At 46.5% G+C, this 26,421-nt stretch overlaps 1 protein-coding gene across 8 annotated transcripts in view; it reads right to left on the minus strand.

The window, feature by feature from the left end:
• ARHGAP44 (Rho GTPase activating protein 44) overlaps nt 1-26,421 on the minus strand; it is a 178,086-nt gene that overhangs the window by 20,482 nt on the left and 131,183 nt on the right. For 5 of the 8 annotated variants that reach the window (XM_068261907.1, XM_068261905.1, XM_068261910.1 and 2 more), the window contains exons 15-18: nt 24,004-24,095; nt 19,237-19,417; nt 13,053-13,070; nt 6,265-6,477 (exon numbers count right to left, since the gene is read on the minus strand). In XM_068261907.1, the coding sequence (XP_068118008.1) occupies nt 6,265-6,477; nt 13,053-13,070; nt 19,237-19,417; nt 24,004-24,095 (504 nt within the window). The remainder of the gene's footprint in view (nt 1-6,264; nt 6,478-13,052; nt 13,071-19,236; nt 19,418-24,003; nt 24,096-26,421) is intronic. The other 3 variants (XM_068261908.1, XM_068261906.1, XM_068261912.1) reach the window with 2 other exon arrangements.

The raw sequence follows: 26,421 nt of genomic DNA on the forward strand, positions 1-26,421 counted from the left end.
AAGAACAAAACAAACTTAGGATATAATGAAATGTATATTCAGTACAGATAATGAATGGAACATTAGTAGCAAAGAAAAGTCTTTTTTTTTTTTATAACATTGCATCATACTATCACAGGTTGCCATTTAAAAAAACAAAACACTATGTCTTTTAAGCTTTAAAACAACAGAAATATGGCCTTTTAAACTCTCCTGCAGTAAGGCCTCTTTCACACCAGGATGTTGCGTTTAGGGGACGTTATAGGGCACATAACGTGCCCCTAACGCAACGCCTGGTGGTGTTGGAGCAGGACGCTACCAAGAGCCGCGTTACAAGCAGCTCTTGGTGCGCCTGCTCTGTCGGAGGCGCTGCGGAGACCATGTGAGCGGAGCTCTCCGCATCACGTGGTCCCGCCAGCCAATCCGCGGCCGCTCCAGGATGTAAACACTGCAAGTGCAGTGAATAATAAGTAGCCATGTGCCTGGCTACGTAGCGGCCTCTCCTCGCCTCCTCTCCGCCCATAAAATGAAAAAAAAAAAACCCTACTTAGCATGTGCAAACAGTCTAACGCGGCTTAGCCACATGTAAAGTACTGCATGCAGTACGTTATGTAGACGTGCTGCGTTACAATGTAACGCAACGTGGGCACTGTGAACAGCCCATTGATTTTTCATTGCTGTGCGTTGTAGTGCGTTCCAGGCTGCTCTAACGTGCGCCTGTAACATCCCACTGTGAAACCAGCCTAAAACCTTATTTCGATCTGTCTCACTGTTTTTTGGCTGTTTAAGTGCTTTAGAAAACAGTACTGTATTCCACCCAGTGGGTCAAATAGCTCAGAGAAGCTCTTTTGCATAAATAACTTAAGTGTTTTAACTCTTCATGTACTGGAAAACAATATGAGACTCATTTCTTTGCTACTGATATTCTATTTCTTAGCTGTACTACACATACAGTTCATTTTTGCTTCATGTTTGCTTTAAAAAAAATAATTGGAACTGCTATTGGCCATTTGCACCTTAACAATGGGACTGTCCACCTATGTTTTTGCAAGTTATGCAAACTTGTATTGGGGGAGGGAGGAGAGGGTACCTACTATCTATTGCTTTGTCTTTGCTCATCAGGTTCACTTCCACGGAGCAGATACATCGCTTATATTTTTGGCAATAAAGTTTGGCTATCAGTGATGCGAATGTCACACAGACACATATACAGCAGAGGAGCTTGTTATAAGCTGAAAATGAAAGAAGCCAAGGTGTAGAGACTGACCAGATGGCAGCCATGAGCGGAGCGAGGCATGGGCCAATAGTCACGTACATGCCAAAGCAGAATGGTGTTGCTTTGTGGTGCAAGCAGGCCGCTTTTAGGTCCTGTATAGGGGCAAATATAGGGGGCTACAACAAAATGGCCGACACAGGCTTCCAGCAGCCATATTGTAAGGTTTGATAAAAACAAAACATAACAAATGAAAAAGGGTGTATATACACGAAGTAAACATGGGAGACATTTAGGAAACACTTTTTTTGTTCCTATGCAAGTTGTGCTAATTAAGGTACTGAAAGACTTGCATTTATTTGGTAAACATAAAAGAAAAAATCCCTATTGGCCATGGCGATATACGGGCGACATTAAAGGGAACCAAACCATTGGAAATAAAGAGTTTCACTTTCTTAGGGCTTCTACCAGCCCCCCGCAGCCGTCCTCAACTATCCTCTATTCCCCCACCACCGCTTAGTTTCGGGTGCACTGGCTGTGCTCATCCTCGTCCCCGTCGGCAAGAGCGTCCTGTGCAGGCTCCGTCAGGGCCCTGTTCCATTGGCGAAAGTGATGCCATGCAGCTACACATCACTTTCGCCAGCACCCGCGTCACTTCTGCATGTCCCGATGCGGAAGGTCAATGGAAGAGATGGGACGCGACTGCGGGCGGATGCGGCAGTGCGAGGATCTGCAGCATGCTGCAGATTCTCGGATCACTCCGCACCGCTCCACACAACATGCACACAGTGGAAACTATTCCATTGCCGTGCATGTGTTTCAGCACACCGGCGGTACGATGCGGCTATGTAGCCGCATCACACCGCTCCTAGTGGAAACGGGCCCCAAGAGAACTCCTCGTACTGCGCCTGCACAGGATGCTCTCGCCGACGGAGGATCGTTGAGAAGCGGCGTGGGCACAGGACGGCTGCGGGAGGCCGGTAGAAGCCCCAGGTAATTTAAACGCTTTATTTCCGACGGTTTAGGTTCCCTTTAAATATATAGCAAAACTACAGTAAATGCGAAAGTAGGACCTACACCATCTCTAAAGGTTTAAAGGACAACCGAAGTGAGAGATGTGGAGGATGTCATATTTATTTAATTTTAAAGAGAGCCTGAGGTGGGCTCCAAAAAACAAAACAAAAAAAACAGTCTACCTGATCCAGGGGGCTGAGTGAATCAGGTAGCCGTAAAAAAACGCCGCTCCCCACCGCTCCTGTGGGTCCTCCCCACCACTCCTGTGGGCCGCACTGGCCCACTTTCACCTTCGTAACGACGCTGAAATGGAGAGACTGTGTGTCTCTTGAAGCATGCATGGAGCAGCAGGGGGCGCGGCCAGGGAGAGAGCTGCCTAATGGTAGCTCTGGAAATCCTGTTTTGAACAGGGAATCCCTCTGCCTGTGCTTACCTCTGAGATAGCGACAAATATTGTCGCTAATCTCAGGGGGCTATAGCACGGGGGGGGGGGGGGGGGCTGGGGGCCCAGAGAGCGGCGGTGTGGAGATAGAGAGGCATGTCGACCCTATGCTTGTTTCAGGCGTGTGATTCAGACACTACTGATGCCAAAAACATCAGCAGGACTGCCAGGCAACTGGAATTGTTTAAAAGGAAATAAATATGACTGCATCTATATCCCTCTTGCTTCTTGCTTCGGTGAATGTGCGCTGTCAATAGTATAAGACAGTCTAAAGATAAGCCATGGGATTGTATACAAGCTGAACCCAAGGTAAGAGTTATATGGAGGTTGCCATAATTGTTTCCTTTTAAGCAACACCAGTTGCCTGGCTTTTCTGCTGATCCTCTGCCTCTTAATAGTTTCAGCCATAGCCCCTGAACAAGCATGCAGCAGATCAGGTGTTTCTGACCTTGTCAGATCTGACAAGATTAGCTGTATGTTTGTTTCTAATGTGATTCAGACACCACTGCAGCCAAATGGATCAGCAGGATAGCCAGGCAACTGGTATTGTTTAAAATGAAATAAATATGGCAAGCCTCTATATCATTTTCACTTTGAGTTTACTTTAAGGCTCACCTAAACTCAGAAATTGAACAAGGCAAATTCTCAACGCAATCATGCTGATTTGTGTAAACTGAGTGTTATTTTTAGAACTGAACTTTTCTCCTACAAAAATCCACTGGTTAGCTTGGTTTTGTTGAGCATACAGACCCCCCTAGTGTCTGATTATGTTACTGTAAGCAGAATGTAGTCTTTCGGGTTGCTAACCACCCACATAACATACACTTTTTGTTTTTTTGAATACATAAGAATTGGGATATATTTTTCCGATAGTAACTTTTTATTTTGTGCGTAAAATTTTTCCTCAATTATGAATTAATAAAAAAATACGAAAAAAAATTGTCTGCAAGTCAAGAAATCTATCCTACACTATTCAATTTTCTGAAGGAAAAAAGAAAAAAAAAAAAAAAAGGATCACAATTTTACGACAGTCCTGATCAAGAAATTCAATCCCATTTCTGGCTCAAAATAAATTAAAAAAAAAATCTGTACAGCTGGTAATTTATCCCATCCCTATTCTACAAGTTTTCATTTTCGCTTTATACTGCAAGGGCCCTCGCTAGTGCTTGCGCTAAACGCTAGCGATTGCAATTCAGCAAGTCCCTAATTTTTTTCGCAATTGCGATTTTGCTATGCAATGCATTGCATAGCAAAATTGCGGCAGAAATCGATCTGAAAGCGCGATTGCACTTTTGTAAAAATGTAATTGCGGTAGTGGAAAATACCTACCGCGATTCATATGTTATTTAGCAAACCCTAGCGATTTGCGATTTTGCGATTCAGCATCGCAAACGCTCCTAGTGGAAAAGGGCCCTAATGCAAGGATATATGGTGTTGTATCTAGTGTTCCTATTTTAGGTGTCACATGGTCACATCTGATTGGTCCACCCACCGGCTAATATCCAGAGAAGAAAGGAAACAAGCTGTACTGTAGTGACAAGTTGATTTGTTCTATGAAACCGGTGTTCTGTCCAGCACTTTGCCTTTATACACTGTTAAGTCAATGATCATATTGATCACCCTGATTGCTGTTAGAATTTGCCTTGTCAGTTCTGGGTCTATTCATCTGGGAGCAGCAGCAGCATTCCTGCTGCTGATACCAGACAAATACACATCGCTTCCCTGCGAGTGTCTAGAGGAGCCAGACTCCCACTTCCTCTATAGGAACTTTTTGCACAGCAGCAGACAGATCTTTGCCTCCGAGCAAACATAGCCTTGATAAAGGGGTCCCACGTGGCTCTGAAACGTTGGCCATTTTTTTTTTACATAGAACCTATACAGATTAACTTTGGATGTGTCAACTCTTTTCTTTGTTGAAAATTGTATAGCGGGCGTCATCCCTCTTTTCAGCTGTTGCACTCCCCTTGAAGGATACCCGAAGTGACACGTGACATGATGAGATAGACATGTGTATGTACAGTGCCTAGCACACCAATAACTATGCTCTGTTCCTTTTTTTCCTTTCTCTGTCTGAAAGAGTTAAATATCAGGTATGTAAGTGGCTGACTCAGTCCTGACTCAGACAGGAAGTGACTACATTGTGACTCTCACTGATAAGAAATTCCAACTATAAAACACTTTCCTAGCAGAAAATGGCTTCTGAGTGCAGAAAAGAGATAAAAAGAGGAATATCTTATCAGTGAGGGTCACACTGTAGAAAGGGTCAGGACTGAGTCAGCCACTTACATACCTGAAATGTAACTCTTTCAGACAGAGAAAGAAAAAAAAAAAGGACACATCATAGTTATTTGTGTGTTAGGCACTATACATACACGTCTCATCATGTCACATGTCACGTCGGGTATTCTTTAAAGAGAGTCTGAAGCCAGATCAAAAATGGTTTTTAAGCTTATATTAGCTAAAACGCCGCTATTCCGCGTCATAACGAGGGGTCTTTACCCCCCAAATCCCCCCTGCAAAATCCACGACCAACTTGGTTGTGGATTTTGCTGCCCCTGTGCACTTCTGTGTGAGGCAGGGCTATGAGCTGCAGCCCTGCCTCACATGCGCCTGTCAGCGGCGGATCTCCGCCTCTCCCCCGCCCCTCTCAGTGAAGGAAGACTGAGAGGCGGAGATCCGCCGCTGATAGACGCGTGTGAGGCAGGGCTGCAGCTCATAGCCCTGCCTCACACGGAAGCGCTGCATGGAGGTAGCAGGGGGGGATTTGGGGGGTAAAGACCCCTCGTTGTGCCGCGGGATAGCGGCGTTTTAGCAGGGGCAAACATGCCCCTGCTGAATAGAAGCTTAAAAGCCATTTTTAATCTGGCTTCAGACGCTCTTTAAAGACTATGGGTTTGATCATTTAGTGAGGTGAAGACAATACTACAAATGTAGCGTTCTAATCCTCCTGCACGCTACCCAAAGTCTTACTAAAATATAGAACAGAGCAAGAACATTCTGCAGCCGGTCCACAAAGTTCTGTGTACACCAGATTCAAGATGGGGAATTGAGATGCTAATAATTAGGGATGATCAATGGGATGCTAATTTTTCCAGAAATATGCAAATTTTATGCAAATGTATGCAGTTTGAAAATGGATCAATCAATTTAAAATGTAAATTTACATGAACTTAGAAGAATTTGCATATCTGTGATCATCCCTACTAATAATTCCGTGCCTGCATGGAGCTCGGAAATAGGCCGATCATGGGCACTTCCTGGTGGTTTTGATTGGCTCAATTCCAAGCTAGATACAATCTGCACGGCATTTTTAGCATCTCTTCGACCTTCGCTACACGAGCCGGGAAACTTGCATCGGAAGTCAGTTTTGTTTCTAAACTGGAAACTACAAAATGCAAAAACACAAAACGTTTAGGGTTGAGGTGGACAATACAATCTAAAAAGAGGAATGAACAGTTTGTGTCTCCTTGAACTGTATTGTCCAAGAAAAGAAAAAGTGTTGGGAAACAGGTGGCAAAACCTAAAAGCGGTCTTGGGAGCAAGGGTCGAGGTTAGGGTGTTCGGAAAGACAGGGTGGCACGATGCAAGGTGGAGGTGATGGTGGTTGAACGCTTACCTTGTCCTCTCAGGACCCGGCTGTGAGCCGCTACTGGGAGGAGTAGGGGAGGGACTTTCTACAGAGAAGTCGGGATTTGGTGATTGAGGTGTGACTGCGGTTTCGAGCGGAGGAGCAGGGGGCTGCACGGCGGGCGGGGTGGAGGGGCCTTTGCGGACTAAGGAAGAACCGCGGCGGGCAACCCAAGTAGTGTCCATCACCCGTACACCCATGCTATGGGGGGAATACAAAGACATCTTACCATCTCTACAAGGGAGGTCAGAGAAAGAGAAAAAAGACTGAGCCAGTAACAGTGTGATAACAAGGTCCCCCATTGTGGAGGAATGAAAAAAAACAAAACCAGAAACATACAGAAAGAGGTTCAAATAAAATTAAAGGAAAAGAAAAAAATAAAGAACAACACAAATACACAATCCCACCTGATAAACAACAGATTTTAACAATGAAACAGGATATGAAATACATCATTAGAAGAATGAGTTCTGAAATCAGGTACGTGTTCTACAAATGAGACATTTTTCTGGAAATACATTTAGTTAGGATTTGGCGAAAGGTACTCTTATAATCCCTCTGGGCCTCTTTCTGTGTATCCAAACGTTCCGTTTTTGAGCTCCGACATCATTAACGTTGCTAGAGAAGGCCAGTGGATACTGAACTGATGACTAATTATTATTAACAAATCATTTAAAATATGGCCCAGATGGTTTAACTCAAAATATATTAAAAAGGGCAATCTGTACAAAAGTTCTAGACGGGATCTTGTGAACTAAGTCACCAACTACCTCTCAGGATCCACTGGGTACTCCAATGAGAAGATCTCCTATCCACAGTGCTCCACTCAGTTCCTTCTCACCTAGAGGTTCCATATGATCCCACCCAAGTTTTATTTCTCTTGTTGTATTCAACCAAATTTTATATAGGCAATCCAAGTACAGTAAAGGCCTCTCATAATCCAACAAACCCTGCATTATCAGTAGACTGACCATTTTTGGGCCATACCATACATTGTGCCGATGTTCTAAGTGATGGCATTTCATTATATTGTACAAGACAACTGATTTATAAATACTCCAAAATACACAGAAAGACTTTGTGTGGTTCAACTGACCACCGGCAATCAGAATTGTCTTGCATGAAAGACTCCCACTCAAAATCTCCCCACCAGAATTGACCATTTCACACAGTCGCAAGGTCAAATTACGGTGTCCTCTCATGGTCAGTGCATAGGGCATTTCTTCCCAATCAGATACAGCCTTAAGGTACATACATAATGTACATGCAACTTAAAGAGACACTGTAACAACATTTTCATCCTTCTTTATTCTATCCTATAAGTTCCTATTTATGTTCTAATGTGCTCTGTCTAACTGCAGCCTTTCCTAATTGCACAGTGGCTGTATTATCTCTATTATATAATTAATCTTCTCTCCTCTGTCGGGCTGAGTCAGGCTGGAATGGGCTGTGCTGCTTGTGATTGGATAGAAGCTATACACACCCTCTCCAGGCCCCCTGCACACTCTGTATGACTCACACACTGAGCTACTCTCAGCCTATCACTTGCTACGTCTTTTGTTTGTAAACACTGCATAAAACTGGCAATTACAAGCCAGGATTGCAGCAGGGAGTGGCAGAAACAACACAGAGGGGCCCAGGAGAACATAATGAATAAAATGGTATGCTTTTTCTTGTAAGAATTTTACAGTACAGATTCTCTTGAAGGCACGACCACAACATGGCGAACCTCACGACTTGTTGTTTGAGCAGCCAGTATGTACACACACGCTGACCAACTAAACAACCAACTCTTTAAAATACTGCGCACGCGCCATATCCGCATTCAAACAACAACAAGTCGTTCAAGCAACTTGTACACACGGGACCAACCTGCACGTTAGTTGGTCAGTTGATCAGCCGTCTGGATTGGGAAAACCGCCTCTTATCGGTCGCTTGCCTAGACGTTTGCCACGTATACACATGCTCAACCTATCGCCAAGCTTAGACAATAATTGGGCGGGAAAGTTGCACTTGTATACGAGCATTTACCGAGGATCTGTCTCATGAGGGAATTGTTGATCTGCCATCATTTATCTCCTTGTGAGTATAAAGGTTTGTAAATCACTCTCTAGGAACAAGTTCATGGATCAGGTGTTCAGACACACCTAATCCACCTACTTGATCCATCTAAGTGACTTAAAAAAAAAAGTTTGGTAGCCAATAGGAGATTAGTCAAGTGACTATTGTTATTTAGGAGATCAACATTAGCTGCCCTCTTTGCCACAGTATCTTGTTGGGTGCTATCAATTTGGGGGGGGGGAATCATTTTTTTTCTTCAAATGTCCTATCAGATTCACGGGCGTGTATATGTTTTTTGCTCTCTTGAAGTCGACTAATTATTTCACAGGAGACGTGAAATTATTTTGCAATGTGGCATCAGAGCTCTAGAATCCAAGGGTTATCCATTGCCTTGTGGCTATTTGGCTCTCACCAGTAGAGGGCACTATGTCTATGGCCAGGTCTTACTAGGTAGGCCCTCACATGCTACTTACACCAGAATTACATCATTACACTCACCATAAACAGACGTTTCCATGGTAATTTAAAGGCCGCAGCTGTTTCTAAAAATGCATTTAAGCTGCTGTTTGAAGTTATACAGTGCAGAGAGAGTGGCCTTAGGATTTATTGTGTCATAAAACAGCCGCTTTAATCCCCACCACTTTATATTGGCCACTCACAGACGGGAAGATGCAACCACTGAAGGCCAGAAAAGGCTGAAATGGGGAAGTAGCTTTTCTTAATGAGTCCATTTACATTCCCAGTGGAGCCCCCTGCGGTCTGAGAGCTGCTAATGGACATCGTGTGCCGGCCGTCCATTATACAATGACATTATGAGTCACCTGACTACAAACAAGGTTGTATAAAACTGAACTCCAAGCAAATGCTTAAGTGAAGGACAGATTTTTGCCTACCAGTAAGGAATTCTTTTTAGCTAGTCTTGTGACACACATACCCCTGCCATGCTGCACGGGACGGTAGATGACCCCACCATCTACTGGCCCAGCTCAATAGCTTTCCACATGCAGACAGCTCTCTGGATAACGAGTGGCCACCATTCATTAGAGGACCTCCGACAACTCCCTCTTCAGACTCCAGTACTGTCAGAGGAAGAACACTCAGAAAGGCGAAAGGCCAGAGGCCGGCCAGTCTCAGCCTCACTTCCTGTGTGAGAATTATGGGAAGTCAGATTTATGCTCGGAGTATGAGCGGCAGATATGGCAGCCCGCTGAGGTCTATAGAGCGGCTGCCTAGGCGTGCCAACAACCAGCAAGGAAGTGACATTTTATGTTGAAGCCTGGCGCTGCAAGGACGGGACCTGCAGCACTTTTGGTTAAATTGAACCTGAATTGTTGAAACATGTTTGATACATATGTAAGTAGAGGGAAGGCCCTTCCGGTCTGCCCAGTCATTCCTGTGCCATCCTTGGTGTAAGTTGTTCGACTTGTTAGGTTGTATAGCTCTTCGGAACTCCTCAGGCAGCCTACAGGAGTACATATTGCGGTGCCGTGACAGGAGTTGGGCGCCGGGAGGTGCCACTAGTAGATAAATCTTGGTGATTTAAAGTACCGATATATTACTATGCAGTACAAGGCACCAATTCTCACCCTCCGCTGAACATGCCTAACACTCCTACCCTCCGGTCTAACCCTCCACCTAGTTCCTTGCCCTCTCCTCCCATTTAATGCCCAACACTATACTCCCCTGTAGGTGCCTAACCCCACCACCACCTAATGCCTAACCCTCTCTTCCCATCTACTAACTCTAACCTCCCCTATAGGTGCCTAACCCCCCCAACTAATGCCTAACCCTCTTCTCCTATCTACTGCCTAACTCTAACCTCCCCTGTAGGTGCCTAACACTAACCCCCCACCTAATGCCTAACCCTCTCCTCCCACCTATTGCCTAACTCTAACCTCCCCTGTAGGTGCCTAACCCCCCACCTAATGCCTAACCCTCTCCTCCTATCTACTGCCTAACTCTAACCTCCCCTGTAGGTGCCTAACCCCCAACTAATGCCTAACCCTTTCCTCCCACCTATTGCCTAACTCTAACCTCCCCTGTAGGTGCCTAACACTAACCCCCCACCTAATGCCTAACCCTCTCCTCCCACCTATTGCCTAATTCTAACCTGCCCTGTAGGTGCCTAACCCTTTCCTCCCACCCAATACCTAACTCTAACCTCCCCTGTAGGTGCCTAACCCCTCACCTAATGCCTAACTCTAACCTCCCGTGCAGGTGATTAACCCCCACCTACTCCCCAATCCTCTCCTCCCCCTAATGCCTAACTGTCTCCTCCCATCTAATGCCCAACTCTAACCACTCCTGTATGTGCCTGACCCTACCCCCCATACTTAATCCTCTCCTCCCCCAGCAAGTGCCCAAAAAAGAATTGCCTAACCCCCTGTAAGTGCCTAACCTTGAATCTCCTACTGGTAAGGGTCTACAACCTGGAAACTGGCACCTAAACAACCGATAGTGGTTAGTTGTAACAATTAATTTCTATATAGAAGCCAGTAGGTTAATACCTGAATCGGGGCCCAAATCACCCCTTGGGGGCCCGATGACCAATTACTGAAAATTAACACAGACGTCTTTTAGACCCCTACCGATCGCAGTGCCAAGTTAACCTGATCCAAGCCTACAGAACTACTTGTGCCCCCAAGTAGGTTCAAAGATGTGCGCCAGTCTGGGCTCATGCATGCGCAGTATGGATGCGCTCATCTTTCATGATTTGGGGACATGAATGGCTCCGGAGGCAGCCCGCCAAGTAAAAAAGACTTAGCAGATCAAATCACTTCAACCCGGCGCGGCACAGGAACAACAGGATGGACCGAGGATCCGGAAGCCTCTATGGTGTCCAGAGCCTTGCCCAGTTCCGACTTGCATACAATGTATATTAAATTTACATGTGAGGTGCAATCACTAGCATCTCACTGACCATCTCTACAATGCAGATCCTAGCTAAGTGGGCGTAGCTAAGTGGGCGTGGTTAAGTGGGCATGGCTAAGTAGGCGTGGTTAACGCCTGGCAGTTTGATTTCAAAACAAGGCAAAATTAAAATATAGACACTAATAAATGCTTTTAGTCATTTGCCTAGAGCTTTTCTTTAAAGAGACACTGAAGCAAAAAAAAAAAAAAAATTATGATATTATGATTTGTATGTGTAGTACAGCTAAGAAATAAAACATTAAGATCAGATACATCAGTCTAATTGTTTCCAGTACAGGAAGAGTTAAGAGACTCTAGTTGTTATCTCTATGCAAAAAAGCAATTAAGCTCTGCGACTTTCAAAGTCGTGGAGAGGGCTGTTATCTGACTTATTATCTCAAGTGTTATTGGACTATTTACTTTTCCTCTGGCAGAGGAGAGGTCATTAGTTCACAGACTGCTCTGAAAGAATCATTTTGAATGCTGAGTGTTGTGTTATCTGCACATATTATAGAATGATGCAATGTTAGAAAAAACACTATATACCTGAAAATAAAAATATGAGAATATTTTCTTTGCTGCTAATCTTCTAGTAATTATTCATAGTACACAACCAATTCATTATATCATTTTTTTTTCGCTTCAGTGTCTCTTTAAAGTTCATGCTTAGATTCTCTTTTCAGAATGCAGTCAACAGCTATTTATTTTATATTTTCAATAAATATATATTAAAAAAAACACCAATATTTTAGTTTTTGCTTTAAAAACGCAAAATATTTGGTGCATCAGATCATAGGTACTGATCTCCTTCATAAGGACTTCAAGCTTACTGCATATTCTCCCCCCCCCCCATCTCAGCCACTGGATAGGCTGGTGATCAAGTGCACTGGGCATCCTTTTTTTTTCTACAATGAACCTCCCCATAACAGTATGCCATTGGTGGGTGAGGGTTCAGGTGCAGCGCCATTGAATACCTACGAGGCTGCATGTGTAGCCCCCCCCCTTCCCCCCAGTAAAAGGTCACCATCACCAGACGCAGCTGGTTGCATCTCAAAGAATCCACCTACAAGCGTGCTTCCGGCCGCAATGCATGCCGAGAGATGCTTGCCGCAATGCATGCTAGGAGCCGTAGTATGTACATGTGAATCCGTCTATCGCCAGGGAGATGTATGGACTACAGCCCCCAGCATGCACCTCCCAGCAAGCATTAAAGGTGGATTTGTTGAAGTGCAGCCAGTGATGACCTCCCAAGGATGAAGGTAAGCATTGGTGCTCCACCCTAACCCCTGGCCCTCCAATGGCATACTGTGTTGAGTCCTCCCTTATGGGGAGGTTCATTGTATAAAAAAGTCAAGGATGCTCATCGCCCTTTAGGACGCTGGCTTGCTGTGTTCCATTCTCTCTACGTTTCGTCCAACTTCCAATTTGAGCTGTATTCATCTAATAACTTCCCAGTAAACCAACTGGTGCACAACTATGGAGAGCTAGAGAATGTAAGCTCCCCCCCCAGAGGCAGGAACTGAAGGGAGTGATCTATATTCCTTGTAGAGATCTACAACTGCTATAAAAACCCATAACTGCTTAGCCAACAAGATGGCGGCCTGTGCTGGCCCTCCTCGCTTCAGCCAATGGGCAGATGTCTATCTCAGAAGAAGAAAGGACAAAAACACACAATAAAAGAGGTGAGATGAGGACAATGACCACACACACACACACGGAATACACAGAGTTCAGCACCTGGGAGGACGACCGGACAAGACGTACTACTGGCAGGAAGGGGGGCAAGGCTAGGAGGTGCAGCTTACCTTTGAATTTTCCTAAGGCTGCATGGACAGAAACACAAGTCACATTAGGGTGGAGTAACACGGGAAAGAAAGAAAGATGCCCATTTTTGGCTGGGCGGAGAAGAGGCAGCATCAGGCACCCCAAAATGATAAGTCTACCCCCTCAAATTAAAGCTTTCTTAAAGGATAACCAAGCCTGCATAGGAAAGTGGAGTTATTGGTTTGCCCCCGACGTGCAGCAAAACACTAAATCGAACCAACTAATTAGGATGTCCAGAGAGCCACACAAGCGCTGTAAATTACAGTGGTGTCATCTCACTCAAAGTATCCAAAAAGTAGACAGAGGAGGGGCTTCTACTGGCCTGGGGCATGGCTCTATAAGCGAGGGATGGGTTTCTTAGATTACAAATTCCCACTGACATTAGAAGCCCCGCCTCCCAGTCTACCTCCTAGGTTCTCTAAGCAGAAAGGAAATGAACCCACTGATACAAACTATTGCAAGTGGTGATTGGATGAGCACTGGGCTACAGTGACTAGGCTCTGTATCTGGACATTTTAGATAGGAGGTGCACCTTAGGTTTTCATTGCCTTTGGTTGGGTAAACTGATAACTGCAGGTTATGACCACAGGTAAAGTTATACTTTAAGAAAAAATAAAGAACGCCATTCATTTTCCACACTGACTCCCCATACAAGCCTCTGTAGGTGGTGGGGTGGCCATTTGAAGTTTCTTCTTATCTCTTATAGTGTCTATTTTTGCGATCTAAGCAGTGCTAAAAGTTAAATGCTAATTTTACAAGGCAACTATGCAGAAATGTTCATGTTTAGTACTCTCCGGCTGCAAGAGTGCTCTAAAAAAACCAAAGCAAGTTTTTGAGGTCAGTTTACACCACACTGCAGACTGACTCCCACAGGAGGGCCAAGCACCTCCCACCAGACCTTACTTTCCCCAGCCAAACTAGACCTGACTAGTCTCCATGACAGTCATGCACGTAGTGCTTTCTTATCAGAGAAAAGTAGCGTGCTGAGGATTGCGGCTGCATATTAGGAAAATAACACATTGACAATAATTCAGATATTAAACAATATTTGAACTGGTGGTATAAACGTTCTTAGGCATGGATAGGTGAGCAAGGAGCCTTACTACTCGCTCCATGCTCCTTCCCTGTTATCATAAGTGCACTCACAGTCACACAGAAAGGATGACCTCTTATCAAGCACCAGCAAAGGACTATCAATTACCCTCCCTGGCGGTATGATTATTTTTGGATTTTAGGGTCTAAAAGCATATATTTTTTCTTTTTTGCACGCTTTTATACCCTAAAACTAGGGGGGGAAAAATCATACCACAGCGAGATCTGCAGTAGCCCTGCACTTACGCACCACCCTGAGATCCAGCGCTGCAATTTTCCCTCCGTCCACTGGGTAGTGATGTAACCCGATAGCAAGATCGCAGTCTGTCATCATGATGACAAACGGCGATCTCACCCGAGGGATCCAGAGCCTCTGAGCACCGGAAGAAGAATGGCTGCCAGCGTCTAGGTCCCGAGGGAGATCTCCCGGTGGCTACTTCAAGTCAGGCTTGGAGTTACCGATCCTGGCTTTTTTTTCCCACCCCGAGCCTGACTTGGGATTACCACCAGAGAGGTTAATAGTTCTGCAGTTCAACTCTGTGCCCCTGCAGCAAGGCTGGTGTTTACAGCACTGGTTACCAATCAGGGTTGGACTGGGCTACAGTAGTACAGTTTTTTTCCCTCGGTGGGCCCCCCCCTCCAGGTCTCTGGTGGGCCCCCCCTCCTTGTCTGACAGAGCTCCAATTGCTGCCTGCAGCACAAAAATTCTCTTCTCAGTGCTGTAATCCCTCATGCTGAGAGCAGTGGCATAGCTAAGGAGCTGTAGGCCTCGATGCAAATTTTACAATGGGGCCCCCCAAGCCCTCTATACATAACAATTGATACGACGCACCAAAACCTGCCAATGGCAACTACAGTGTCAGAGGTGCAAGAAGGGGATGGGTAATAGCTTGTTAATGATTACCACTGTTCAAAGTATCTATAGAAGTGATTATTATGAGCAAAGGACCAATAGAGAGGTAATACTGTAGTTGAGGGAGGGCCCTTCGGGGCCCCGATGCGGTCGCAACCTCTGCAAAGTAGGACATTACTTTATATTGAAGGATGGGACTCTAGGATGGGACTCTATGCAAAGATTTGCTGGGCAGCAGTGTCTCTGAATTACAATGCTGCTAAGATCATGTACATTTGCGTCTCAAGTATGGCAATGTCTGGGCAGCAGCACAAAGCCACTTGTGGACCAACCGCTCTTGCTTACTGCGCAGACGTGGCTGTACTGTGCCACTCGTGGACCAACCGCTCTTGCTTACTGCGCAGACGTGGCTGTACTGTGCCACTCGTGGACCAACCCCTTTGGCTTACTACGCAGGCGTGGCCGTACTTGTACATGATAACTCACTCGTGGTTCCGTGCGCTGCAATAGTGGTCTCCAGGAAACCACAGGAAGCCTCTGAAAAATCCTCCATTTTTTCATTAGGTTCCCCTTTCAGTACACTTTAAGAATTGCTAAAAAATCAGGATAGCATTAGAAAGAACTCATTGGCGTCAGTCATGCACAATACATCAGATAAACATGATAGATACATCAGTGGTTTTACTGGAGATGGACAGAAAGTAAAAGACATAAAAACGCAATGAATAGGACTGTCCCCAAGAATCAAGCTACCGGCAGCCAACCTTCACCCAGATCGCCAATTTAAATTGCACCTTCACTGACCACTCTCAAACCTCTCTTGTTTTCCGAAAGATCTGATTGGATGGCAGTCTAAAACCAATATTTAAAGGGAACCCGATGGTAAGAGGTATATGGGGGCTGCCATATTTATTTCCTTTTAAACAATACCAGTTGCCTGGCTGTCCTGCTGCTGTGTCTCTAATACTTTTAGCCATAGACCGTGAACAAGCATGTAGCAGATCAGGTACTCGGAGTCAGCTGACCAAGGTTTTACTGGATTAGGCAAATGCTTGTTCCAGGGTTTTGACTCTTATGCCAGAAGATCAACAGGGCTGCCAGGGAACTGGCATTGTTTACAAGGAAATAAATATGGCAGCCTCCATATACCTCTCACCTCGGGTTCCCTTTAATTTATAAAAACCACTCCCAATCTCTGTATTGCCAAAAAGGTTTACAATTTTCTAGCCAGGGGCTCAGCCAAACATTAGAGAGGCTAGTCTCCACTCTCCACCTTCCTTGTAAATTTCATACACCTTGAAACTGGGCCAATCCCGTATACACTTGGGGGGGAGGGGGGGGGGGACCGGTCAGGAAATCTAACGCCATTAACACCGCGCACCCGATCGATCCGTTGCAACCAAGATTTTCCACCATGCACGATCTATCCCTTCAAATAGATTTTGGACGGAAAGTAACGGAGAGATCGAAGAAGTGGTTATGTTGCGGCACTAATTCTCTTTTGATTCGAAAAAAATTATCCAACTGGAAGGTCGATCGGCCTTAAAAATTTCGAGTAATAAATGGGCACAATCATTCTGTCAGAGCGAGAGAAGCCTATGCTACAGTAATAACTCAATCACAAATCAAAATCCTTAATGGACTACCCTAGAGAAGGTTGAGGAAACTTCATGCGAATTGTAAGTGGCTTTGACGCATACAATTTGCTTGCAAACTAAAATAGACAGCGTCTCATTGACTGTCTCATGTTGCTCCGCCCAGAGGTGAATCTGCTTCTTCGATAGGTGCCCATGGAGCAATTTTAGAAGGATTTGCTTTGGACTCCAAGAAAATTAAAATCTTGCCGTAAATTCAATCACATCAGATCTACAAAAATAGAATTCCATATACTACAGACAGAAATAATCACCGATGAGAAAGACGATGTCCAGTTGCATTTTCAGACGTTTCCGATTGGATAATCTTTTCAGTTTGATACATTGAAGGCAATCAGTTTTCCTGGCCTCCGCACTTCCTGAGTGACCGTTTTTTCTAAATCTAATGGTTTGATTGGATCGCACTGTCGCGCTGAATGACTGGATTGCTACGGGTCTGGTCACATGACCCGCTGACACTCCAGGAAGAGACCACAAGACAGGCAGGAACAATGCCAGGAGCGGCAGGATGGTGGACAGCCCTGGAGAGAGGGACTCTCTCCACCTATTGATGGAATATTCCTTATGGGTGGAGTCCTCACAGGCATGTCAGTGATAAAGTGCTCCACCTATTCATGGAATATCCCTCCCGGGTGGAGTCATCATAGTGCCTATGAGGTCTCCACCTGGGAGGAATAAAGTGCCGAATGGTAAACAGACAGAGAGAGCGACTCCACCTATTGATGGAATATCCCTTCCAGGTGGAGACCTCATAGGCATGTCAGTGATAAAGTGCTCCACCTATTGATGGAATATCCCTTCTGGGTGGAGTTCTCATAGGCACGTAATAGGCAGTGATAAAGTGCTCCATGACCGCTATAAACAGCTAGGAAGAGCAACCAACCCGCACAACAATCTGACAGAACTAGAAATCCTATTGGCTCGTACAGAGTGTGAGATTCTGAAAGCCAACCCATAGTGAGAGGGATATGGAGGCTGCCATCTTTATTTCCCTTTATGCAAGCCATTAATCTGATGTTTTAGATTCAGTCGAATCCTAGCCACACCTGGAACTAGCATGCGGCCAGTGGTGCCACACGCCGAACAAGCATACAGCCACCAGAGCCACACCTGGAACTAGCATGCGGCCAGCAGAGTCACACCCCGAACAAGCATACAGCCACCAGAGCCACACCTGGAACTAGCATGCGGCCAGTGGAGCCATACCCCGAACAAGAACGCAGCCAGCAGAGTCACACCTGGAACTAGCATGTGACCAGCAGAGTCACACCCCGAACAAGCATACAGCCACCAGAGCCACACCTGGAACTAGCATGCAGCCAGCAGAGTCACACCTGGAACAAGCACGCAGCCAGCAGAGTCACACCTGGAACAAGCAGGCAGCCAGCAGAGCCACACCTGGAACAAGCATACGGCCACCAGAGCCACACCTGGAACTAGCATGCAGCCAGCAGTCACACCTGGAACAAGCACGCATCCAGCAGAGTCACACCTGGAATAAGCATACAGCCAGCAGAGCCACATCTGGAACACGCATGCGGCCAGTGGAGCCACACCCCGAACAAGCATGCAGCCAGTGGAATCCCAACTGTAACAAGCATACAGCAAGCGCAGCCACACCCAGAACAAGCATACAGCCAGAGGAGACATGCCTGGAACAAGCAGGCAGCCAGCAGAGCCACACCTGGAACTAGCATGCAGCCAGCGGAGTCGCACCTGGAACTAGCATGCGGCCAGTGGAGCCGCACCCCGAACAAGCATGCAGTCAGCAGAGCCACACCTGCAACCAGCATACAGCCAGCAGAGCCACACCTGGAACCAGCATATTGCCAGCAGAGGCACACCTGGAACCAGCATATTGCCAGCAGAGCCACACCTGGAACCAGCATACAGCCAGCAGAGACACACCTGGACCCAGCATACAGCCAGCAGAGCCACACCTGGTCCCAGCATACAGCCAGCAGAGCCACACCTGGAACCAGCATATTGCCAGCAGAGCCACACCTGGAACCAGCATACAGCCAGCAGAGACACACCTGGACCCAGCATACAGCCAGCAGAGCCACACCTGGTCCCAGCATACAGCCAGCAGAGCCACACCTGGAACTAGAATGCAGCCAGTGGAGTCACACCTGGAACAAGCATGCAGCCAGCAGAGCTTCACCTGGAAGAAGCATGCAGCCAGCAGTCACACCTGGAACAAGCATGCAGCCAGCAGTCACAGCTGGAACAAGCACGCAGTCAGCAGTCACACCTGGAACAAGCACGCAGTCAGCAGTCACACCCGGAACAAGCATGCAACCAGCGGAGTCACATGAGGAATAAGCATGCAGCCAATCCCAATCTGCAGGAAGGGCATTTGATTGATTTAAAACCTCAGTAATCAGGCCATGAAAAAAATGATTTAAAGGAATAGCAAAACAGCCAATCAAAAGACAATATTTGTACTATTAAAGGTAATAAAGATGGCTGCAGCCACACCCCTCTCTCCGCAGTCATTGGGTAAGAACGGCTAAGATCAGCACCCCTCCCCTACAGAACAAGTAACATGAGAAAGGCATATACCCATCCTTCTTATAGAACTCCAGCATCATGTTATCGGTGGCCACGCTTAGCGGTCGCCGCGCCTGGTCGTGCGGCCTGCGGTCGGAGTGGTCCATGTCGGGGGAGGGCATGGAGCTGTAGTTGGCGTTGTGGTTGGTGTGCACAGGACTACCGTAGTTCCCCGTCACGTTAAATTCTATTTCTGTGGAGAGGAAAAAAATTAAAGTTAACGACTTTCAGCCCCAAATTTCGCCTACTCAATATCTTACCTAGTAACAGGTCCGATAAATACCGCCAGCAATTTCTGTGCGAAACTCTACATGTGGCTAGGAAAATACTCACTACACCAGGGGTCAGTAACCTTTTTGGCTAAGAGCCATAAACGCCACATATTTTAACATGTAATTCCGTGAGAGCCATACAGTATGCTTCAAACTGGGGCAGTGCGCATGCGCAGCAGAGGGCTCACGTCCCTGTTGCCATGGTGATGTGTATACGGTTGATCCGCCGGGCAGCGGACGTGTCAGACACGTCTTCAGCTTCTCTTGGGTTTCAGCAACATCTGCAATTTACCCGAGAGCCAGACAGGAGAAATACCGCCTAACAGCTTGTACAATTAGCTAGCTGACTCTGGGGTTGATTCAATTTGTAGGACAAGACCCCCACACTTTGGCCCAATAGGCTGTTTATCAAGTGACAGGCAGCCTATTGGGCTAATCAAAGTGCAGGGATCTCATCCTACAAATTAACTGGACCTGACAGGGTCCAGAGTGGGACAATTGGAGCAGCCGTTTGTTTTGAGGTAGCGAGAGTAAGTTAGTAGTGCAGCAGTGTTAGTACTACAGCAGTAGTGTGCCTACTTTGAAAATGTTACTTGCGCTGCCACACTAAGCTGTGCTGCTTGAGCAGTGTAGCTTAGTGAATAAACCTCTACTGATTTGTCTGTGAGCCAGATGTAGCCATCAAAAGACCCACATCTGTCTCCCGAGCCATAGGTTCCCTACCCCCGCACTACACAGTGGAGGACAGGTCTTGTCTGCAGGACAGCTTCCAAATGAATGGATAAAAAGCAATAAATGATGTACTATCCTACAGAAGTATGACAGACAGCAACATTTTCTCTCTAAATTTGCAGCAATATGAGGATAGCTGGCAAAGAAAAAACACAAAAAAACCAGTGCAAATAATGGTCCCGCTAAATGCATACAGTTAGGTCAATTAGGCCTCGTACACATGATACAGCTTCCGTGTGCATTTAGGCAGCCTGCATGGTGTGACACGAGACGGCACTTTTGTCAATTATATGCGCTTGAAATTATATGTGCTGCACAGCAGTGCGAAAGCTATTGCCACTGCTGCCAGGGCCAGGCAGAGGCAAGAGAGGCTCCAGCCTCAGGGCGCAGTGTAGGAGGGGGCGCCGGGCGGGGCTGAGGCAGAGGCAAGAGAGGCCCCAGCCTCAGGGCGCAGTGTAGAAGGGGGCGCAGGGCGGGGCCAGGCAGAGGCAAGAGAGGCTCCAGCTTCAGGGCGCAGTGTAGAAGGGGGCGCAGGGCGGGGCCAGGCAGAGGCAAGAGAGGCCCAAGCCTCAGGGCGCAGTGTAGGAGGGGGCGCAGGGCGGGGCTGAGGCAGAGGCAAGAGAGGCCCAAGCTTCAGGGCGCAGTGTAGGAGGGGGCGCACAACTCACTCAGCTATCATTCCGCTTATTGTGTTTAAAGCAGAGAGAAATAAGAAAAGGGGATGCATGGCAGTGACTGCAAGCCAGATAACTAGAGATTAAGCGGTTGGGGGCCCTGGGGCGCCTCTTAAAGGTTGGAGGTCATGGGGCGCCTCTTAGTCTAATAGCAATCAGTGTGTGACTACTGGGGTGGGAGGGATGGAGGGGCGCACTTTGGTGTCTCAGCCTTGGGTGCTGGAGGACCTTGTCCCGGCTCTGACTGCTGCATGCATTTTTCGGCAAAGCAACCACTATAGTGAATGGGATCAGCAGCGTAGCGCACTGCGGCACAGATGGCGTGCGATTGTGCGCGCCAGACGCACAGCCATTCTGTGTTTACAATGTGAACGAGGCCGTAATGCAGCGGAAGACTGCTTTAATGCCTCCATTTTGCGATATTTATAGATTGGCACTAGCGGTTCTGCTGTATAACCTTTCAATGCCAAACTCCACTAAAGGATACACTGTACCGTTAGGCCCGCTTCCCACTAGAGATCACAAATGCAAACGTTCACATTTATCCATGCATGTTCAACTTTTTTTTTTTTTTTTGTTTTATAGTCGCTGCTCTATGATATACACAGTCCATGAAATGTCCCAGAACTAAAATACATTAACCACTGCAATTAGAAGTTCTCTGCCAGGAAAGAGTTTTATGGCTGTAATTCCTTATCAATGAAGGTTAAGCCTCGCACACACATGGAAGTCATGTAACCCGTCGGGGATCAGCCGTGGATCCCTCAGATGACACTGTTGAACCGAGGGTGACAGAAGAGTTGTTAGCCTACAGGCTAGCGACATGTTCTGTTCCCAATCGCCCCGAGCAGCGCGGGAGTTGTTCTGTTCCCAAGCAGCGCGGGAGTTGGAGTAAGTGGAAAGAACAATGCTGGTGGCCCTTAGTAGTTAAGGCACGTTGCTGGCCGTGTGGCCAACACAGGGTCAGGGGCTGCTGCAAACGTGGTCATTATCGTCTGCCTTGGGTGAGTTTAAAGAGGAACTCCAGTGAAAATAAGGTAATAAAAAAAAGTGCTTCATTTTTACAATAATTATGTATAAATGATTTAGTCAATGTTTGTCCATTGTAAAATCTTTTAAATCCCTGATTTACATTCTGACATTTATCACATGGTGACATTTTTACTGCTGGCAAGTGATGTAGCTGCTGCATGCTTTTTTGGCAGTTGGAAAAAGCTGTAAACAGCTATTTCCCACAATGCAACAAGGTTTACAGACCGGAAACTGCCAGAAGTACCACGGTACTCAGAGCTTCTTGTGGGAGGGGTTTCACCACAATATCGGTCATACAGCGCCCCCTGATGGTCTGTTTGTGAAAAGGAATAGATTTCTCATATAAAAGGGGGTATCAGCTACTGATTGGGATAAACTTCAATTCTTGGTCGGAGTTTCTCTTTAATCTAGCGTGTGTATGGGGCTTTGGGCGAAGGTCAGACTGTTTCCCAACGGGAGAGAAACAGTCACTTGCATACCTAAATGTTAACCATTTCAGGCTGAAATAGAAAAAAAGGACTAGTCATTTGTATGCTTGGCACTGTACATACACGTCTATCTAATCATGCCACCTTGGGAACACTTTAAATCTGTAAGATACAGTAATATCTTAAAGCACAACTGAAGCAAGAGGGATTTGGAGGCTGCCATATTTATTTCCTTCTAAGTAATACTAGTTGCCTGGCTATCCAGCTGATCCTCTGCCTCTTAAGCTGGCCATACACTAGGCCGATTCCCCGCTGATCGACAGCAGATCGCTCACTGGGATCGAATCTGCTGTCACATCGCTCACGCTACACGCTAAATTTCGATCTACTTCGTCCCGAAATAGATCGATCGCGTAAATCGCTCCGTGCGGGAAAATACCGTCGATCGCCCGCGGGTAGGGAGCGCGTCGCTAGCAGCGTTCGAGTGCCCAACGACCGACACAATACAGCTGCAATACATTACCTGCTCCGCCGGCGCGACTCCCCAGGTCACCGCTGTCTTCTCCGCTCTGGTCTGGTCTCCGGGTCCGGCATGCTTCACTTCGTCCTGTCCCGGCAGGAAGTTTAAACAGTACAGGGCGCTCTACTGTTTAAACTTCCCCCAGACAGGAAGAAGTGAAGCATGCTGGACCCGGAGACCAGGCCAGAGCGGAGAAGACAGCGGAGACCTGGGGAGTCGCGCCGGCGGGTCAGGTAATGTATGCGGGCGGGCGGGGGCAGCGGCAGCACCACCACAGATTATGATATTATGAACGGTTTCATGCTGAAATCTATTCACAATCTGTTTGCAGTAAAGGCAGCCATACGATCCCTCTCTGATCAGATTCGATCAGAGAAGGATCTATCTGTTGGTCGAATCTGATGGCAAATCGACCAGTGTATGGCCACCTTAATACTTTTAGCGATAGCCCCTGAACAAGCATGCAGCAGATCAGGTGTCTCTGACGTTATTGTCAGATCTGACAAGATTAGCTGCATGCTTGTTTCTGGTGTAGTGTGGCTGGAAAGTGTAATGGTTAAGGGCTCTGCCTCTGACTGAGGAGACCTGGGTTCGAATCTCGGCTCTGCCTGTTCAGTAAGCCAGCACCAAATTCAGTAGGAGACCTTGGGCAAGACTCCCTAACACTGCTACTGCCTATAGATCGCGTCCTAGTGGCTGCAGCTCTGGCGCTTTGAGTCCACCAGGATAAAAGCACGATATAAATATTCTGTGTTTGTTTGTTTGGTGTTATTCAGACCCCACTGCAGCCAAATAGACCAGCAGGGCTGCCAGGCAACTGGTCTTGTTTAAAATGAAAGAAATATGGCGGCCACCATTTCCCTCTCCCTTCAGTTGCCCTTTAAGGTTGGCATAAGGCAGAGGTTACTAGGCAACGTTAGTGCTGGGTAAGAGTATGGATTGAAAGTGTTACTACTGAATCTTCAATCACCACAGCCAGCTCAGTGCCCAGACACCCATTTTACAGCACCAGCTACCAATGTCCTGTGAATGTTGCACTATGCGGCCCCTAGAGTTCTAGTCCCGCCCCCGCTTATACTTCTTGACACTTTGCTCCTCCCAAGCTGCCCATCCCTACTCACCACCTGGGAAGAACCAGTCCGCGTGTTGGATGATGGGCTCGATGATCCCCACAATCTGTAGAGACACCGTGGTCATCATTTCTGTTATATTGCTGCAATAAATAAGAGATTCAGAAATTCAACATTCATGAACAACAACAACTATACACATCCCATATATACGCAAATACAAGTCGACTCCAATATTCAACCCTCTTAAAGTGAGCCAGAACTGATCAAAGATAAAAGTTTTATACATACCTGGGGCTTCCTCCAGCCCTTTCTATCTTTGATCAACTCTGGTACACTTAAAGAGACACTGAAGCGAAAAAAAAATATGATATAGTGAATTGGTTGTGTACTATGAATAATTACTAGAAGATTAGCAGCAAAGAAAATATTCTCATACTTTTATTTTCAGGTATATAGTGTTTTTTCTAACATTGTATCATTCTATAATATGTGCAGATTACACAACACTCAGCATTCAAAATGATTCTTTCAGAGCAGTCTGTGAACTAATGACCTCTCCTCTGCCAGAGGAAAAGTAAATAGTCCAGGAACAGTTGAGATAATAAAAGTCAGATTACAGCCCTCTCCATGACTAAGGCCTCAATTCCCTAAGCTTAACTCCTGTCTTTAATAACTCTTCTGAGCGGTTTTACAGTTATCACAATTATATCACCATGGTGATAACTGTAAAACAGCTCAGAAGAGTTATTAAAGACAGGAGTTAAGCTTAGTGAATTGAGGCCAATGACTTAGTGGGAGAGTTAATGGCTTGTTTGCATAGAGATAACAACTGGAGTTTCTTAACTCTTCCTGTACTGGAAACAATTAGACTGATGTATCTGATCTTAATGTTTTATTTCTTAGCTGTACTACACATACAAATCATAATATCATCATTTTTTTTTCTCGCTTCAGTGTCTCTTTCAAGAGACTCTGAAGTTTCGCAAAAATGAGTTTTTTCTTTTAAAAACCTCATTAACATTATAGTCTCACCTACAACGCCGCATTCCCGCGGCTGCAAACCCCCTCGATCATCCCAATGATCCCAATGTACGGGCAGGCAACTTCCGCATAGAGGCAGCGCGGCTCCGCCTCTATGCACGTCAATCAGCGCCGGATCGCCGCCTCTCCCCCGCCCCTCTCAGTCTTCCTTCACTGAGAGGGGCGGGGAAGAGGCGGAGATACGCACTGATTGACGCACATAGAGGCGGCAGCAAAATCCACGACCAGGAAAGTCGTGGATTTTGCCTGCCCTGTACCCCCGTGAGTTTGGGGTGATCGAGGGGGTTTCCAGCCGCAGGGATGCAGCGTTTTAGGTGAGACTATAATGTTAATGAGGTTTTTAAAAGAAAAACCTCATTTTTGCGAGACTTCAGAGTCTCTTTAAAGCTGGAAATTTTTATTGACTAAAGTATAAACAGTTAATGGCTGCACTTGGGACTCAGGAGGTGTTAATAACTGCACTCGGGATCCAGGAAGAGCCGGGCCGGGTGTCGCCGGTAGCGGGAGCCGCCGGAGGGACACGGAGAGGAGGCAGGACGACTCCGGGGGAACTCGTGGCCTACAGTGGGCTGGAGGAAGCACCAGGTAAGTGAAATCTTCTCATTTAAAGGGAACCATAACTCAAAAAAAACCCCAAAAACATGATTTTCACTTACCTGGGGCATGTACCAGCCCCCTGTGCCCTCGCACCAGCGGGAATGCGTAAAAATGTACGCATGGCCGCCGGCCGACTCCCAGTCGGTAAAAATGAATCTAGCGGGGACCGGAGGAGCCATAAGTGGCTGCGAGGGCACAGGATGGCTGCAGGGGGCTGGTAGATGCTCCAGGTAAGTAAAACTCAGGTTTTTTTTGAGTTAAGGTTCCCTTTAAGTCACTGCTCAGGGCCCCTTTAACCCCTCCTGTCCCTTAAGTGCAGCCAATACCTCCTCCAGGCCCCCAAGCGCTGCAATTATTCACTCCCCTTCCTGCAGCCCAGTATTTCCGCCCCTCCCCTTTCCTTGTTAATTGTTGTGGCCAGGACTTTCAGACCTGTGTTTTCTTGGCATTTCCCTTCCTCATAGTATCACTTATCACAGGGTAAATTGCTGCAAATGGGAATATCACTTTTAGTACACACATTACTCAGTGCGCTCAGTGTTGCCAGTGACTCATGTATAAGTCGGCCCCCATACTTTTATAAAGTGAATCGGACCTACATTTCTAGACTTGTACTCGAGTATATACTTTTTTTTTGGTGTGTTAACTGATAAAAATCAGTCAAAACAGTAAATTTGCCTTCCCAATACTGTGTAGGTCCCCCATGTCTGACCCAGAGAGGATTGGACTAAACAAGAGTATCCGGTACTCGTGTCGATGGATGAGTGGATGGGTACCTGGTTACAGAGCATTCCGTTCCTTTACAAAGAACCAAAAAGGAATTTTTGT

This window comes from Hyperolius riggenbachi, chromosome 12 (genome assembly GCF_040937935.1).
Source record: "Hyperolius riggenbachi isolate aHypRig1 chromosome 12, aHypRig1.pri, whole genome shotgun sequence".
In the NCBI taxonomy this organism is placed as follows: Eukaryota; Metazoa; Chordata; class Amphibia; order Anura; family Hyperoliidae; genus Hyperolius; species Hyperolius riggenbachi.